Below are 15,225 nucleotides of genomic sequence, written 5' to 3' on the forward strand. Positions count from 1 at the left end.
GGATGTCAGGGTGGAGGATATTTTTTGGCAAATGCTCCTTTACCATGGTGAGTGCTGCTGGGAGGGGGAAGGACTTGAGTTTAAAAAAAAAATGGCAGAGACAAGATGTTCTGTGATGACTTCGGCTAAGAACTGTTCCCCTCATGGACGTGTGCCCTTTACTTGGCCTTTGAAACTGCTTTCCGTGTCCCCGAGAGCATAATAATGTAAATGAATATCACATCTCTTCCCGGTAATTGAGAGCAGAGAGAAGGCCATGTTAAGTCAAATTAATTTGCTCTGATACAGTCCAAGCCCATCTCCAAGGAAGGGGCAATGGCTTTTTGATGGGCTGAGGGTGCCTCTTGAAGTAGCAGATCTATGAACGTGGAGGCCAGGTGGCTCGTTTGGGTCCAGGAGGCCTCTGGAAGGAGGGCTGGGGACTGAGGCGAGGCACCGGCGAAGCACCTGCATGTGACCGCTCCGTTATACTGGAGCCTTGAGCTGTTTCAAGTTCAGTGGCTAAGAGATTTATGGAGGCCACGGGTTATTACTAGGGAGGGGGTTTGCCTGGTGTCTGAATCCAGAGGGAGGTTCTTACACCTTCTCCTCTGATGCCAAGTTTCCCCTAACTGGCTTTGCACTTCAGCCAGGAGCCGTGAAGTGCCCTAAGGCTTGAGACGTGCCCAGGGTCAGGGGTTAGACTGCCTTGGGCAGAGAGCACTGAAATGGAAGTCAAGGTGGCTGGGTTCGAGGCAGACTCACTGGGCAGGGGGGGCCCGATCTGGGGTTTTCCCTCATTTGTTCACCAGTGAGGGTCGGGGTCTGGGGGTCCCAACATCCCTTTACGTTTAGATGGTTCTGATGTCTGCCTCAGCTTGGGGGGTCAGTGGACCTCTTTAACAAAATCCAGCTCCTTCAAGGAGGCTCTGAGTTTATTCATGTGCATGCTTGGAATAGGCACCCGAGGAGACGTATTGCAGATACAAGTGGGGTCTCCGGAGTTACGGGTGCCAGTTCTGCCTGGGTGATTTCGTACAAGGGCCTTAACTTCTTTGATTCTGTTTGCCAACCTGTAAAATGGGAATAAATCATACTAACCACCTTTTGGGGTTACTGTGGATACTAAGTGACTTGCTTGATATACACAGCCAATGAATTGTAAGCCATTATGAGCAGTGGACCCCTCTTCTTACCTTTAGTCTGGAGAAGTGGCAGGATTAGCACTGGGGGAGGAGAGGAGGCAGAGGGAAGCCTTGTTTCTCCCACTGCTTCTCTGGGCAACTTTGTACTTGCCCCTCCCCCCAACCTGGGGCCTCAGTTTCTCTCTGGCTACTTAATGCAAGAGTCAGACTCCAGGGGCCCCTGGGTGGCTCAGTTGGTTAAGCGTCTGATTCTTGATTTTGGTTCACGTCATGCTCTCAGGGTCATGAGATCGAGCCCTGCGTCGGACTCTGCACTGGGCCCAGAGCCTGCTTGAGGTTCTCTCTCTCCCTCACTCTCTCTCTGCCCCTCCCCTGCTCTCTCTCTTGCATGCTCTCTGTCTCTTTAAAAAAAAAAAAAAGAGTTCCACTCCACTATTCTCAAAGCCCCTTCTACCCTGGCCTGACCCTCCCCCACAGATCTGCCGTCGTCAGGTGGACAGAACGCCATCTCGGCTCGTCCAGCTCCAGGTAGATGGAGCCCTGGAAAGACTACCAGGCAAGGGTGGGGAAACCCAAAGCCCAGAACCTTCTTTAGTGTTGCCCCACGGGACCCCCCGGCTTTCCGATGGGTCCGCATCTTAAAGTGCTAAGGGATCAGTGGCACCTAGCAGACAGGTTTGCAAACGGCAATTCATTATTTCTGCAAAAACCTCTAAAACCCGTGGTCTCTAGAGAAATCACTCACAGCATGGAAGGCAGTGACAGCAACAGGTTTGTCTCCAGGCCGCCAGACCCGCGTGGGCTATTTGGTTTTCATTCCCCAAGAACAGTCCCCGCCTGCCTCTTTTACCTGCACTGGCTCCTACTTCTGCAGATATTTCTTCATTATGCTCTCAACATCCTCGTCTTTTCTCCCTGCCCCCGGCTCTCTGCTCTCGGGGGATGTTCGCTCGCCACCGTCTCCGTCCAGCCGCGGGATTCTTGGTCGGCTCTTGATGCTGTCGGCGCTTTTGAAGGACACGATGGAGCTGGAGGAGGAGGACGAGTCAGAGAGGTGAGCGGGGTCCTCCTTGGACTCCGGACTCTTTTTCAAAATGGCCTGGATCCCTGAGAGGAAGGTCCGGTCGGCCTCCTCTGTCTCAAAGTGGATGCGCGGATGCCGCGGACTGTCCTGACCCTCTTTGGCCGCTCTGGCCAAGGACACAGGAGTCTCAGGCTTCCGGATGGCTGGGAGGAAGTCATCGAAATCCACTTTGGTCTTGCGTTTGTAGTTGAGGCTTGGGACCTTCCAGGTGAACGGATCACTGTCCAGAGGTTCCCCCATGAGGTGGGCGAATTGGCGGTTCTGGAAGACGAGAGGCTCCTTCCCGAGGTCTGGACAGCCCGCCTCGTCCAGTGAGGACTCCAGACAGCGCCTCCGCGGGCGCAGCGTGGGTGACAAGACCAGGTCCCTGGATGTGCTTGGGGAGCTCAGTGTTCTCCCCGAGCTCTGCCCTGATTCAAAGAGGGAATCGCAGGAGCTGAACCTGGTCTTCGGCTTCTTGGGCAGCAGCGTGGTACCCTCTGTGCTGGGGGAAGAGATGCATTTCAGGCTGGTGGACCGCAGGAGCCCAGCCGACGTCCCGGAGGCTCCCTCCTTTTCCAGGGCCGATTGTGCCCCAAACCCCAGCGAGAGGTCTCCCTCGTCACTGCCCGCCCTGGACCTCCGCAGCGTGGATGCCCCGGTGGTCTGGTAAATGGGTAGAGTGGGCCAGTCCTCCAGGCTCAGCGTGGAGCCCTGTCCCTTCTGAGCTCTCTTCCTCCGGAGACCTTCCACGAACTCCGACAGGGCCGCCGAGGGGCTGGGCAGCTTTTCCCTGGACGCTGGGGACGAGTCTGGACTCCGAGAAGCCGGGGAGGAAGACCGTGCTCCCAGTCTCTCCGTGGGCTGCTTCTGCCCGCCACACTCATCACTGTCCCCCAAGTGGTAGTACTTCTGTCGCCGGAGGGAGAGGGGTGAAACAGACTTGTCCCCCGAGGTCTGGCTCCGCATGGTCCGGGCTCTGCTCAGGGCGGACGCCGGCTGGGACCTCTCTGCATCCCCGGTCTCCTCGTTGATCCTGTTCCAAGAAGACAAGTGCGGTCAGTGGAAACCACGCGATTCATACAGTCTGTGTGGTTGGTGCGAGGGCCACTATGCACAGGCGCGAATATGAGTTTTCTTTGGACGTGCCGTCCCTAACCGCGCTCTCAAATGAACCGAATGACTTCAAGCGTAAACTCAAGCCACGCAAATGATTTCTTGCTGCTTTCTGAGATGTAGTTTCTGCCTCTAATTAAACCCAGCTAACTACGTGTGAGTAGATTAAAATGGCAGCGAGGACGGTGGCTTAGATTCATGAGCCATCCTATCTGACATGATAGGACCCACCACCCCAGGGCCCGCTGTGACATAAGTCGTTTGCTCCTTGGAGACTTCGAGGGGGTCCTGTGGTGGTTGGGGGGGTGGGTATTTATTTATTGATTTAGGGCCAAGCCCAGAGGAAGGTCCCACCAAGCAGGGCTTTTGAGAATCAATGACCCAAATATGTCTCAGTAGGATGTTCCATGACACCCTCGATTGTTTTATGGGGTGGAGGTAAGAAAACACCCCCCCAGCCCCCCGCCAGAAGAGAAAGGCTTTCATAAAAGAGACATGAAACTGAGTCTATACACGAGAGGACAGACGGTTTCTATTCCGGGACTACACCAGGCTTGGCTTTGATGCAGAGGCATTTTCACAACAGGCGGAGCCAAAAACACTCCCCCTCTGAAAAATGGGAACCTCGCAGCGAGACGAAATTATAGACTATAAAATAAAGGGCATCTTTACAGGAGAGAGACCAGAGTCCCCTCAGCCATTTCTGTAATAAATAAAATCTATTTGCCCTCTCCCTAAGAGAAACGACCCCCTTCCCACCCACGGCAAAGTCAACATTTATGAAAAAGCAAAAGGGGTAGGGATGTCGGAGCTTTGGCACAGCAGACAGGGCCGGGGTCTGGGGCCTGAGGGCGGCCACGGGCCACGTATATGCAGGTCTCTAGTCATTATTCTGCTTCTCTATAGACGGCTGCTCCGGTTGTGACAATAGGATCCAGCCCCCTGCACACTGGGGCGGGGGTGGGGAGGGTGGGATTCGGGTACAAGACGCTGAAGAGGGTTTCTTGCTCACTGCTGTGTGGTATCACCATTTCCGCTCCCAATCACACAGGATGGTTTAGAAGGAAATGAGCTAACCACAATGTCCCAAAGGGCTCTTGGATCTGGGAGGGAAGCGAAACCGAAGGTCCCCCCGAGGAGATACCCAGAGGGCGGAGGAGGGTACAGACAGGGCAAGGGGATCAAGATCTTTTCTAGGGAATTATATTCTGCCTTCCTGAGCTCCTGAGGCCAAAGCTTTAACCATCCTATCTGTCTCTCTCTCTTGGGGTTGGCAAGAGCCTCCCGAGACCGCAGGTCTGTGGTTGGTCTCCATGGCAATGATTCCATGAGCGATGGGCACAGGGCTGGCTGTGTTCATCTCCTTATTCCCTTGGTCAGCTGGGTGGAGGGTCAAGGTCATGGTTGGGGGGGTGTGGTGGGGAGGCCACGGGGTTGAGGTGGTGTGGGTAAGCTATCTCCATCACCAACTCTCCCCCCACCCTCAGTCCTTCTCTTGCGGGATCAGGCTCCCTACTCCCTTCCCAGCCTCCTGCCTTGAGTCCCCCTCTTGTGGTCCAGCCACACCAGCCTCCTGGTGCCAAGCCCTTTTCAGCATCCAGTCTGAAAGGGAGGCACCCCGTCATGATATGACACGTGGGGAAGTCACAGGAAGGAACACAGAGCTGGCCCTGGCTCCTCAAATAAGAGCGGCAAGATGCACAATTAATAACCAGGAACTAGAGACTGCGCATCATTAACAAGTAACAGTTAATGGTGATCACGATTTCTCCCAGAATCTCTGAGTCTCAAGCCTAACCCACCGCTAGACTCAATGAAAGCCTCAGTTCAAGCTCCAGGAGGGATGAGCGGATGAATGAATGAACAGGTGACCTTGTGGCTCATGGTGCCCGAGAAAGCTTGGTTCCCGCCCCCCCCTCCAATCCCACTGTGCTAAGACAGAAGCCACACAATTTCCCTGGAGCGGCTGCCTCCTTTCCCATTTCTTGGCTGTCACCTTCCATCTGTGTCACCGCTGGACACGGGCTGGAGGGCCCCTGTTGTGGGGACCTGAAGGTGTGTTGTCAGTATCATCAGGGTGGAGTCCCCTCCCTGAGCAAGCCGCAGGACGGCATTCTCGCTGTTTTCTTTATCTTTGCTTTTTTAAAATAAACAGCTCTGGGAGCTGCCGGGGGCAGTGGGCTGCCGCAAGAGCCCAACAAAAGTCATTTCCGTCCTGCCTTGGCCCTGAAGGGAGGTGGGCGTGATGAATGTGTCTGGGGAGCTCAGCCTCAACTGTCGTCTGCCATGTGGGGATGGCAGCGTCGGGAGCACCTGCTGCTGAGTCTCCCGGGATGTTGCTATCCTGCTCACCCCAGCTCCCACCCGGAGTGCTGGCTGTGGATGCCGGGACAGGGCATGGGGGCAGGGAGGGGACAGAAGTTAGAAGGAGGGGGAGAGGAGGAGGAAGGAGGCAGGAGAAAGGGGGAGGAGGAGGGAGAAGAGGAGGAGAAGGAAAGGGAGGAGGGGGAGAGGAGGAGGAAGGAGGGAGGAGAAAGGGGGAGGAGGAGGGAGAAGAGGAGGAGGAGGAAAGGGAGGAGGGAGAGAGGAGGAGGAAGGAGGCAGGAGAAAGGGGGAGGAGGAGGGAGAAGAGGAGGAGAAGGAAAGGGAGGAGGGAGAGAGGAAGAGGAAGGAGGCAAGAGAAGGGGGGAGGAGGAGGGAGAAGAGGAGGAGGAACGGGAGGAGGGGGGAGGGAGAGGAAGGAGGGAAAGGCAGACGGAGAGGAGGCGGGGAAGCCCCACTGCCCCCAGCCCTGCTGTCTGGACCGCACAGGCTGTCACCCCTGCACACTCTGACTTGGCACTGAGCCCAGCACAGAGCAGCTGCTCAGTAAATGTTGTTGAACTGAATCAAGTCTACCTTGGAAACAGAGTCTACGAGGAAGAGGTCCTAGAAGAACGGGAGACAAGGAGGAGGGGCAGAGGGAAGCGGGAAGAAGAAGAAGCCGACGAGCTAGCACCTGCGGTGAGGAGAGATGGGGGTCCAGAGAGGAGGGGGAAAGAGCTCGGCTGATGGAGAGGGGAAGGAAGAGGGTGTCTGAGGGCAAAGACAGGGGAGGGGGGACGTGGGAGGGGCGCAGGCTGGCAGTGGAAGATCTGCCCTTTTCTTCTTTGACCAAGTGGGATGGGCTGGGGGCATGGCAAGCCGTCAGCAGCCTAGGGCTGGGGGTCTGGAGGCCCCAGGCTGTGAGAGCTGGTGCCCGGGACACAGGGTACAGGCTCACTGGGCCCAAGTCCCGGGGACCCCACCAGACTGGCCAGATCGGACCGCCTTCCCCAAGACCCACCAGGTGCAATGCCTTCCATAAGGGGTGCAAACCAAAATGTCCCAGCGCGGTGGCTCAGGCCCCAAGGGCCTGGTGTTCTGGGGGTGGGGTGGGCTGGGTCCCACCTTCTTGGAGTTGCCTGGTGCGTTCAGAGCCTCAGCTGGTAGGCTTGAAACAGGAACACAGGCCAAGCTGTGCAGACTCCTGGGGCGCTGAATGGATGAGGAGGAGGAGGAGGAAGAGGGGGATGTAGGCAGGTGACATGGGGAAGGGATGGGAGGGACAGCAGGAGAGAAAGAAGTGGTGGCTGGGTCTACCGTTCAGAAATCCACCCACATCTCTGCGATGCCGGCCTCTAGTTCCCATCTGCATTACCAAAGTACAAAGTCCCTTGCATCCACTCCTTTCCGGGTGGAGACTGCAGAATTGAACGTGAATGCAGACGCCCTCTCGCAGGCTTCAGGGAGAGGGTCCCCATTCTGCCTTTTGAGGCAGGACGATCCTCTCCATGTCTGACCCGGCTTGGGGCATTTCGAACCAGCCTGCTGTCATCATCCAGGGGCCCGGGAAGACTCATTTTTTGCCCGTTGAGGACAGCTGGGCACAGATGAAACCCTCTTCCATCAGCATCACATGATGGATGGATGGCAGATAATCAAGACGTAGCTGTGCCTGCCTCCCACAACCTTGGCCAGGGCGAGGGATAACGGATGGGATGCTCTGCGAGTGGCTGGGACACAGGTGTGGACAAATGCTAGGCGGGGATACCGTGCTTCTCTAAGGAGAGACTCCAGGAGCATCTTGGGAACTTCTGTTGTCTGGCCTTTAGTCTATCCAAAAAAGACTAGATTTCAAGCATCCCTGCCATCAGGAGCCAGCGGGTCTCCCTGTGCATCTAGCCACGACAGTGCTGGGTGGGTCCCCTAACTGGGTAGTCAAGCATCACTGGCACAGCTACCTCTGGTTGGGCACCCCCTGTGTGCCAGGCCCTGTGCTGGGTGCCATGCACACAAGGGAGACCAAGCTGATGGGCCACCTGCCCTCACGGAACTGACTGTCACGTTCATTCACAGTCTTTACCTGTAACATAGATATTTACCTGGACATAGGAATCATGACCTCCAAGCATGGCAAGGTGGGGTGACCTCCACAAGCATACAGAGGTTACAGTGACAGAGGTGGGGTTGCAATCTCAGGATAGCCGACCCCACTGCCCGCAGCACCGTCCTCTTAAACCTCCTCTGAGCCCTGCAATGTCCACATAGCATTTGTCACCGGCAGCTTACTCTGCTTCTGCCACTCACCAGCCACATGGCTTTGGGGACAGTCCCCTAACTGAGCCTCAGTGTGCCCAGCTGTGAAACGGGGGACACCAGGTCAACTTTGCAACGTTGTGGAGACAAGAGCACCGAACAGCCGCTCCACAAACATGTGCCGAATGAATGAATGAAGTGTCAATGCTGCGGCACCTAGTAGGTACTCAACGAGTGTGTGCCGATGAACGCATGAAGCGGCGATGACTGGCGCGTCGCAGGTTTATTAAGTGAACCGAGGAAGAAGAAAATATCCATAAAAGTGCTCTAAGTACTGGTGGCTTAACCTCACGAAGGTCTATTAGGGAGATCAGGATAGGAAATACAGAAGATCCAGAAGTACTGGAATTTCTACTTTCTAACCTCCAAGGCTAAGAAAATGGGCTTCAGAGGAAGACAGACACGTCCAGGTTCAAATCCTGGCTGTCTTCTGTCCCAGCCAGGTTTCTTGTAGAACCGGAGATGACTCAACCGTAGGACTGGGAACCACAGCGCCCTATCTCACAGGGATCTGTGCGGAATCAGAGAGGACATAGGCCATAGGGATAGTCAGTTCCCAGAAGTGTTGCCCGGGGCCACCTCCACCTGCCCCAGCACTCCATGAAGGCAAAGGGCGGTGCCCTTCAACGTGCACGTATTACTTATTCATTTCAAAACGTTGCTACTAGTAAATGTATGTTTAGAAATCTTGGGGCGCCTGGGTGGCTCAGTCGGTTAAGTGTATGACTTCGGCTCAGGTCATGATCTCATGGTTCGTGAGTTCGAGCCCTGTGTCGGGCTCTGCGCTGACAGCTCAGAGCCCGGAGCCTACTTGGATTCTGTCTCCCTCTCTCTCTGCCCCTCCCCTCCTTGCACCCTGTCTCTCTCTCTTTCTCTCAAAAATAAATAAAAAAATTTTTAAGATTAAAAAAAAAATTCTTAATTCTTGTTCATTTTCCTTTAATGGCCCTTTCCATCAGGATTAGAGAAGGCCCCAGACTGAGGGCAGATGTTCAAGAATAAGCAGTTGCTCTATACGATCCTGTTCTGAGTAGAAAAGGACTAGGATATTGAAGTGGTCTGTTGGGCCACATTATTATGAGCCAGCTGCTGAGACCCGTGTCTCCAGCGCGAACCACGCCTCTTCCCCTGCCAGGATGTCCGTGAACGTGGCTCCACTGTTTCACCACATGAATAGATGTTTCATGGATGTCAGGCGAAGAATGAAAAATGCACCTGTATGTGCCCACAATGTGAACGCGTGATCTCGTCAGGATCAGAATTATCGCCCCATCTTCCAGATAAGGAACCTGAGTCTCACTGATGAGAAGCCATTCGCCCAAGGGCGCAGCAAAGTGGCTGGGCCTGATTGTGAACCCCGGTTGGCCAGATCTGAAACTCATCCCTTTTTTCCTTCTGTGACATCACATGCCCTCCAGGCAGAAAGCCAAGTGGAAAACTCAACCGGTAGAGCCCATAGCTGCATGTATATATTTTTCGAATTCCACTGGCACAAAATGAACCAAAAACGTGAGGCCCGAGACAAGGAGAGACATGGGATTCACCGGCATCAGACGCAATCGCGGCAAAAATAATTCCTGGGTCTGAGTCTGGGCAGAGCCAGGACCAACAGGAGCCACAGGAAACTCAAGGCAGACTTAATGACACCATGAATCATCCCCAAGATATGCTGTCGCCCCCATTCTTCATCCACACCCTGAAATTAAAGAGGAAATTAAAAATGTATAGATGTTCTAATACTGGCGAGGCCTGGGACGGGAAACCAGATGTCTTTTTTAGATGACCTGTAGGTTTTGTGACCACGTCCAACATGACGATGGATAACCTGTAATAAAAGCTGACGCGGTGCCCACCAACTGTGCGTGATGGGATAGGAACGTGAGACATTTATTAAGCCCCTATAGTGTGCCGCTGAATTCTGCATAATAATGGCTGCTGTATCTTGTGTTTTTAGGCTTCACGGGTGTTACTTGATTTCATCTTCATGACGGCCCTCTGTTATAATCCACTGCCGTCACCTTCCTGTGTCACAAAGGAAGGATGAGTAATTTGTCACGTAATAAATCAGAGAACACGGAGGCAAGCCAACTCCGGGACCCTATGCCTCCTAACTGCTCTGCTCTCCTTTATCGTCCTATTGTACAGACAAGGAAACCGAGGCTCAGAGAGGCGCATGGGCTTGCTGAGGAAATAGCAGGTTCTCGTCTCTGTCTGACTGTATACAATGCTAGGCGGAGCTCATGGCAGCTGATGGCGTGCTGTCTTCCCTCCTGCAGAGCACACGGCAGAGTGGAGGCTGGATAAGCCCATGAGAAGGGCCAGCAGGGCAAAAGTTCCAGGTAAATTGAGCCTCTGACTAAGAGCAGTGAGAGGTTGGCAAGGGAGAGAGGTGCTGGAGCCTGCATGCATGGCCTTTCTGGAGGACGTGGGTGGGGTTGAGTGAGGCTTCTGGAAGCGGGGTAGGGTTTCGGTGGTGATGGCAAGAAAGAGACACCATGCAGCAGGAGGAGATTCCTGTCCCCCCATCCCCCGACTGCCACTTGTGAGCTTATTCAATGCGCAAAACCCTTGACAAGTGAGGGCTCCTCATCTAAATCTCAAGGCGAGGAAACCAAACAAGGCTTAGAAAGGCCATCCAGCTGCAAGGCTCAAAGCAAGGAGGGAGCCATGGGAGGGGAGAACCAAAGAGGCGTGTTCAGCTGCAGTGAAGCTTGGTTCCTCCTGGCCTGATGGTATCATGACTCAAGTCAGATTAAAGACTCTGTTAATATCCTATATTTCTTATAATATAATGGATGCTAGGAGGCCAAGATAACTCTCAAGGCTTCCTTGTTGTTCCCTCCCATCTTAAGTGGGTGCTGAGTCCTTGACGCTTTGCCAAAACCAATCCAGCGACCCCCCCTCAGCAGATACCTGTCTGCATACCTTCGGGGCATCTGCAGATTTTGCCTTGGCCTCACCCATACATTCTAGTGGTTACTATGTACAAGGACTACAATTAACAGTTTTTGAACACAGCTGCCCATCAGAATCATCCCTGGAACTCTATACAAAAAAAAAAAAAAGAAAATTATTTCAGCACAATGAGGGAGTAGTGAGGGGACCATTCCAGTTTCAAAGGGGATAAAGGCTAAAAACCAAGATGTGAATAAGAGGGGAAACTGTGTGTGGGCAGAGAGGAGATATTTGGGTACTCTCTGTACCTCCTGCTTAATTTTTCTATATCCTTCTGAAACTTCCCCCTCAAATAAATTCTACCAATTTTTTTGTTTTAAAGAGAGAGATTAGGGGTGCCTGGGTGGCTCAGTTGGTTGAACATCCAACTTCAGCTCAGGTCATGATCTCACAGTTCGTGGGTTCAAGCCCTGCGTTGGGCTGTGTGCCGACAGCTTAGAGCCTGGAGCCTGCTTCGGATTCTGTGTCTCCCTCTCTCTCTGTCCCTCCCCTGCTCATGCTCTGTCTCTCTCTGTCTCTCAAAACCGAGTAAATGTTAAAAAAATTAAAAAAAAATAGAGAGATTAAAGAAACAAAACCACCAAATACAATGAACAGCGATACAGACAATTTTAGGATATTGAGGGTAATATGGATGTTTGGATCTTGGATGACCTTATGGGTTTGTTAATTTTCCTAGGTACAAGAGTGCTGTAATATTTGGGAAATGTCCTTCCTCTAAGGAGGAAGATGGGAAACTATTTTAGGAGAACCATCCTGATGTTTTCAACTTACACATTGTTCAGCATCAAAAAAAAAATGTGTTTAGATACAGACAGAGGTAGCAAAGGAGGTGAAGGCAGAAATGAAGCTGATATACAAAACTCCGGTCATTGTCAAATTAAGGCTAATAGAGTGGATGGTGCCTAGGTACTTCTGCAGTAGAAAAGTATTAAGAAGACGAAAGAAGGTGATTTGGAAGAACCATTGCTCTATATTACCAAAAATAAAATAAAATAAAATAAAATAAAAACAAAACAAAACAAAAAAACCCAGCAAACATTTTTACTCATCCTTCAATGTTGAACCCAAGGTTAGCCTCCTCCAGAAAGCCTTCCCCCACCTCCCAGGCTGGGAGAGGTGCCTCTTTGGGCTCTCATAACCCCTCTGCGCCCTGCCCCCATCACTCCGTACTGCAATTGCTTGTTGACTTACTTATAACTCCCAACAAGACTGCTATGAACTAGATCGAATTTTTCTTCTATGAATCCTGGGTATCTCAAGAGCGTCTGAAGGGAAGTTCACAGAATGGAAAGAATGAAGAAACGGAGGAGCAGAGGGAAAGGGGAATGTGGAAACGTAGATAGAATGAACAAAAGGGCTCCTCTCGTTGATGAGTTCAGACCCCGGCAGTGCTGCTTCTCAGCCAGCCAATCCCACTGCTCTGAGCTTAAGGGGAATAGATTCAAAGCCAATATCTGGTACACAGGCTGGAGGGCATGCTTCAGGTCTAATCCCAAGCCAAAAGCCTGGTTTCACTGCTACGGAGTTTCGTCAACTTCTGGAATATCAGAATAGAAAGAGCTTGAGCACCTCATCCTACACCTGGAACACCAGAGAAGGGAAGAGAACATCTCAGCTCATAGTCTGACGGGACAGTGGAAGTTCTGGGTCTATACTTCTTGATCTTCTGATACAATTTCCACAGTGTTTTGAAAGGACAAACTGGATATGTAAAGGCATTAAAATCTCTAATTGGATTGGAGATTCAACTTGGGTCCAACACACTTTAATACATGTTCAGTGCCTTCCTTCACTTTTCGTAGACATTGCCGCAGCGAAACATGGTGCAAAGGCAATAACCACACACACAAAAAAATCTTAGACGTATTCATAAAAGTACCCAGTTCCTCATGAAAACACAGTTTTAAGTGAGTGGAAATTATTCAACCAGCCAGCCAGCCAGCCCTCCTTACATCCATCCAGTAATACATCCTTTACTGAATCCATGATCCCTCGCAGTACAGAATCTTAAAGTCTAAAAGGGAAAGTCGATTTACCGTGTTATGACTGGAAGGAAATACGAATGAACCTTCACATCGTCTTAGGCATGGAAACTAAAGAAGAAATGTTTACTGAGCAAAGGGAGTAGAAAAGCTAGCTCAGCATTCAATTTCCAGATATGATAGATGAGCTTGTATCAGAGAAGATCTGTGCTTAGAAAAACTAGAAAAGCTAAGTTTAAATTTACAGGCATCGGAGGGCACCGAAGCCACCAAGACTTAAAGGATTAAGTTCTGGAAAGAGGGAAGAATGTTGAGGTGAGCCCAGTTCTGTGGCACTTTTCCCCTAGAAAATTGCTGATCTTGAGGAAGAAGAACTAATGTCAGGAACACACATTCAGATATCAAGACGTACATATAAAGCTACATTAATTAAGGCAATGATAAATCAGCTCAAAGATAGACAAGTAGAAACATGGAATAGAAAGGGGTCTAGAATATATATAAAACCACTTGCTTTAATAGAAGATGATACAGTTTTAAAATGTGGAAAATATGATTTCTTTTCAAACACACACAAGACTAATTGCATATTTACATGGCTATGAATCTTAACCCTTACCTCACAACATAAATATCAATTCCTGATGAATTGCATATCTAGATATGAAAGTTATATCAATACAGCGTTTACCAGAAAACACAGAGAGATATTTTCATAAATTGGGAATAAGCAAATAACTCCTCGATGGGATATATAAAGCACCAACCATAAAGGGAAAATATTCTGAATTCAGTTATATTAAAATGAATAACTTCTGTTTGTCAAAATAAACCACAGGAGAGTGAAAAAGGCATCCTACCAAATGGAGTAGATCCTCATACTCAAGAAAGGACTTACATGTAGGGGCGCCTGGGTGGTTCAGTCGGTTAAGCCTCCAACTTCGGCTCAGGTCAGGATCTCACGGTTTGTGAGTTTGAGCCCCACGTGGGGCTCTGTGCTGACAGCTCAGAGCCTGGAGGCTGCTTTGGATTCTGTGTCTCCCTCTCTCTCTTCCCCTCCCCTGCTCACTCGCCTGTGTGCTCTCTCTCTGTTTCAAAAATAAATAAACTTTAAAAACATAAGGAAAAAAGAAAGGACTTACATGTAGAATATAGTTAAGACTCCTACAAATCAATAATGAAGAAACAACCCAAAAGAAAAACCATAATGAGCAAAAGACTTCATCAGACATTTCACCAAAGAGGATATCCCAGAGAACAGATGAGCACATGAAGAGGCTCATTTATCAGGAATGTACAAGTTAAAACCAGAAAACATGGCCCTAACTCATATCCACCAGGATAGCTAACATTAAAAAAATGACAGGACCAAGTGTTAGCAACAATGCAGAGCAAATGGAACCCCCGTTTCCTGCTGGTGGGAAGGTAAATTGTTACCACTGTCTTGACAACAATTACTAAAGTTGAAAATACACCTCTCAGCAATTTTACTCCTGGGTATACACCCAACAGAAATCTCAATCCGTGCAACAAAAGATCTGTACAAGATTGCTCACAGTAGTGCTATTCATAACAGTGTTAAACGAGAAACGACCTGAATGTCTATTATCAGAATGAATAAATCATTATTACATATTTCTACAATGGAATATTATAGACTAGGGTTTCTCAGTGGTGGCATAATTGACGTTTTAGACCAGATAGTTCTTCGTGGCCAGTCCTGTGCATCATAGGATGTTCAGAGGCATCCTGGGCTCTACAGTAACACCCCTCTCTGCTAGGACAACCAAAAATGTCTCCAGACATGATCAACTATCTCTTGGCAGAGAGGGGGGGTGCATAACTGCCCGCAGTTGAGAACCGCAGTTCTGGACTAGAGAGCAAAGAAAACAAAACAGAACAACATGTTGTTACGTAACAACAGTATGAAGGAAACTCAAAAACGTAATATTAAAAGAAAGAAGCCAGAGGCCAAAGAGCACTTACTACTGGATGCTTCCTTTCATATTGAGTTCAAAACCTATCTAATTTATAGTGTTAGAAGTCAGGGTGGTAGTTACCTGTGAGGAAGGAGGAGGTCATGACTGGAACAGACCCAAGAAGGGTTGTAGGGGCACCTGGGACGATCTGGTTTTGATTTGGGTTGTCATGACACAGGTAGGACCAATTCTGGAAAATTTCATACAGATGCATTTCCTGGATGTATATGTCAACAATGGGTCTACTTCACGGACATAGAGCTCAACGGGAGAGCCACGGATTCCAAAAGAATGTTCTGAACCATCACCGATGAATCCCAGTGTTTTTACACAAACCTGCAGCTAAATTAGATGAGCCTCAAAATTCCCAAAAGGTCCACAGATCC

General features: G+C 50.5%; 1 protein-coding gene across 3 annotated transcripts in view; it reads right to left on the minus strand.

Moving 5' to 3' along the window:
- MYO18B (myosin XVIIIB) overlaps nucleotides 1-15,225 on the minus strand; it is a 258,450-nt gene that overhangs the window by 717 nt on the left and 242,508 nt on the right. For all 3 annotated transcript variants that reach the window (XM_006938537.5, XM_045041734.1, XM_045041736.1), the window contains one exon: nucleotides 1,975-3,223. In XM_006938537.5, the coding sequence (XP_006938599.3) occupies nucleotides 1,987-3,223 (1,237 nt within the window). In that variant the 3' untranslated portion in view covers nucleotides 1,975-1,986. The remainder of the gene's footprint in view (nucleotides 1-1,974; nucleotides 3,224-15,225) is intronic.

Source organism: Felis catus, chromosome D3 (assembly GCF_018350175.1).
Source record: "Felis catus isolate Fca126 chromosome D3, F.catus_Fca126_mat1.0, whole genome shotgun sequence".
Taxonomy (NCBI): Eukaryota; Metazoa; Chordata; class Mammalia; order Carnivora; family Felidae; genus Felis; species Felis catus.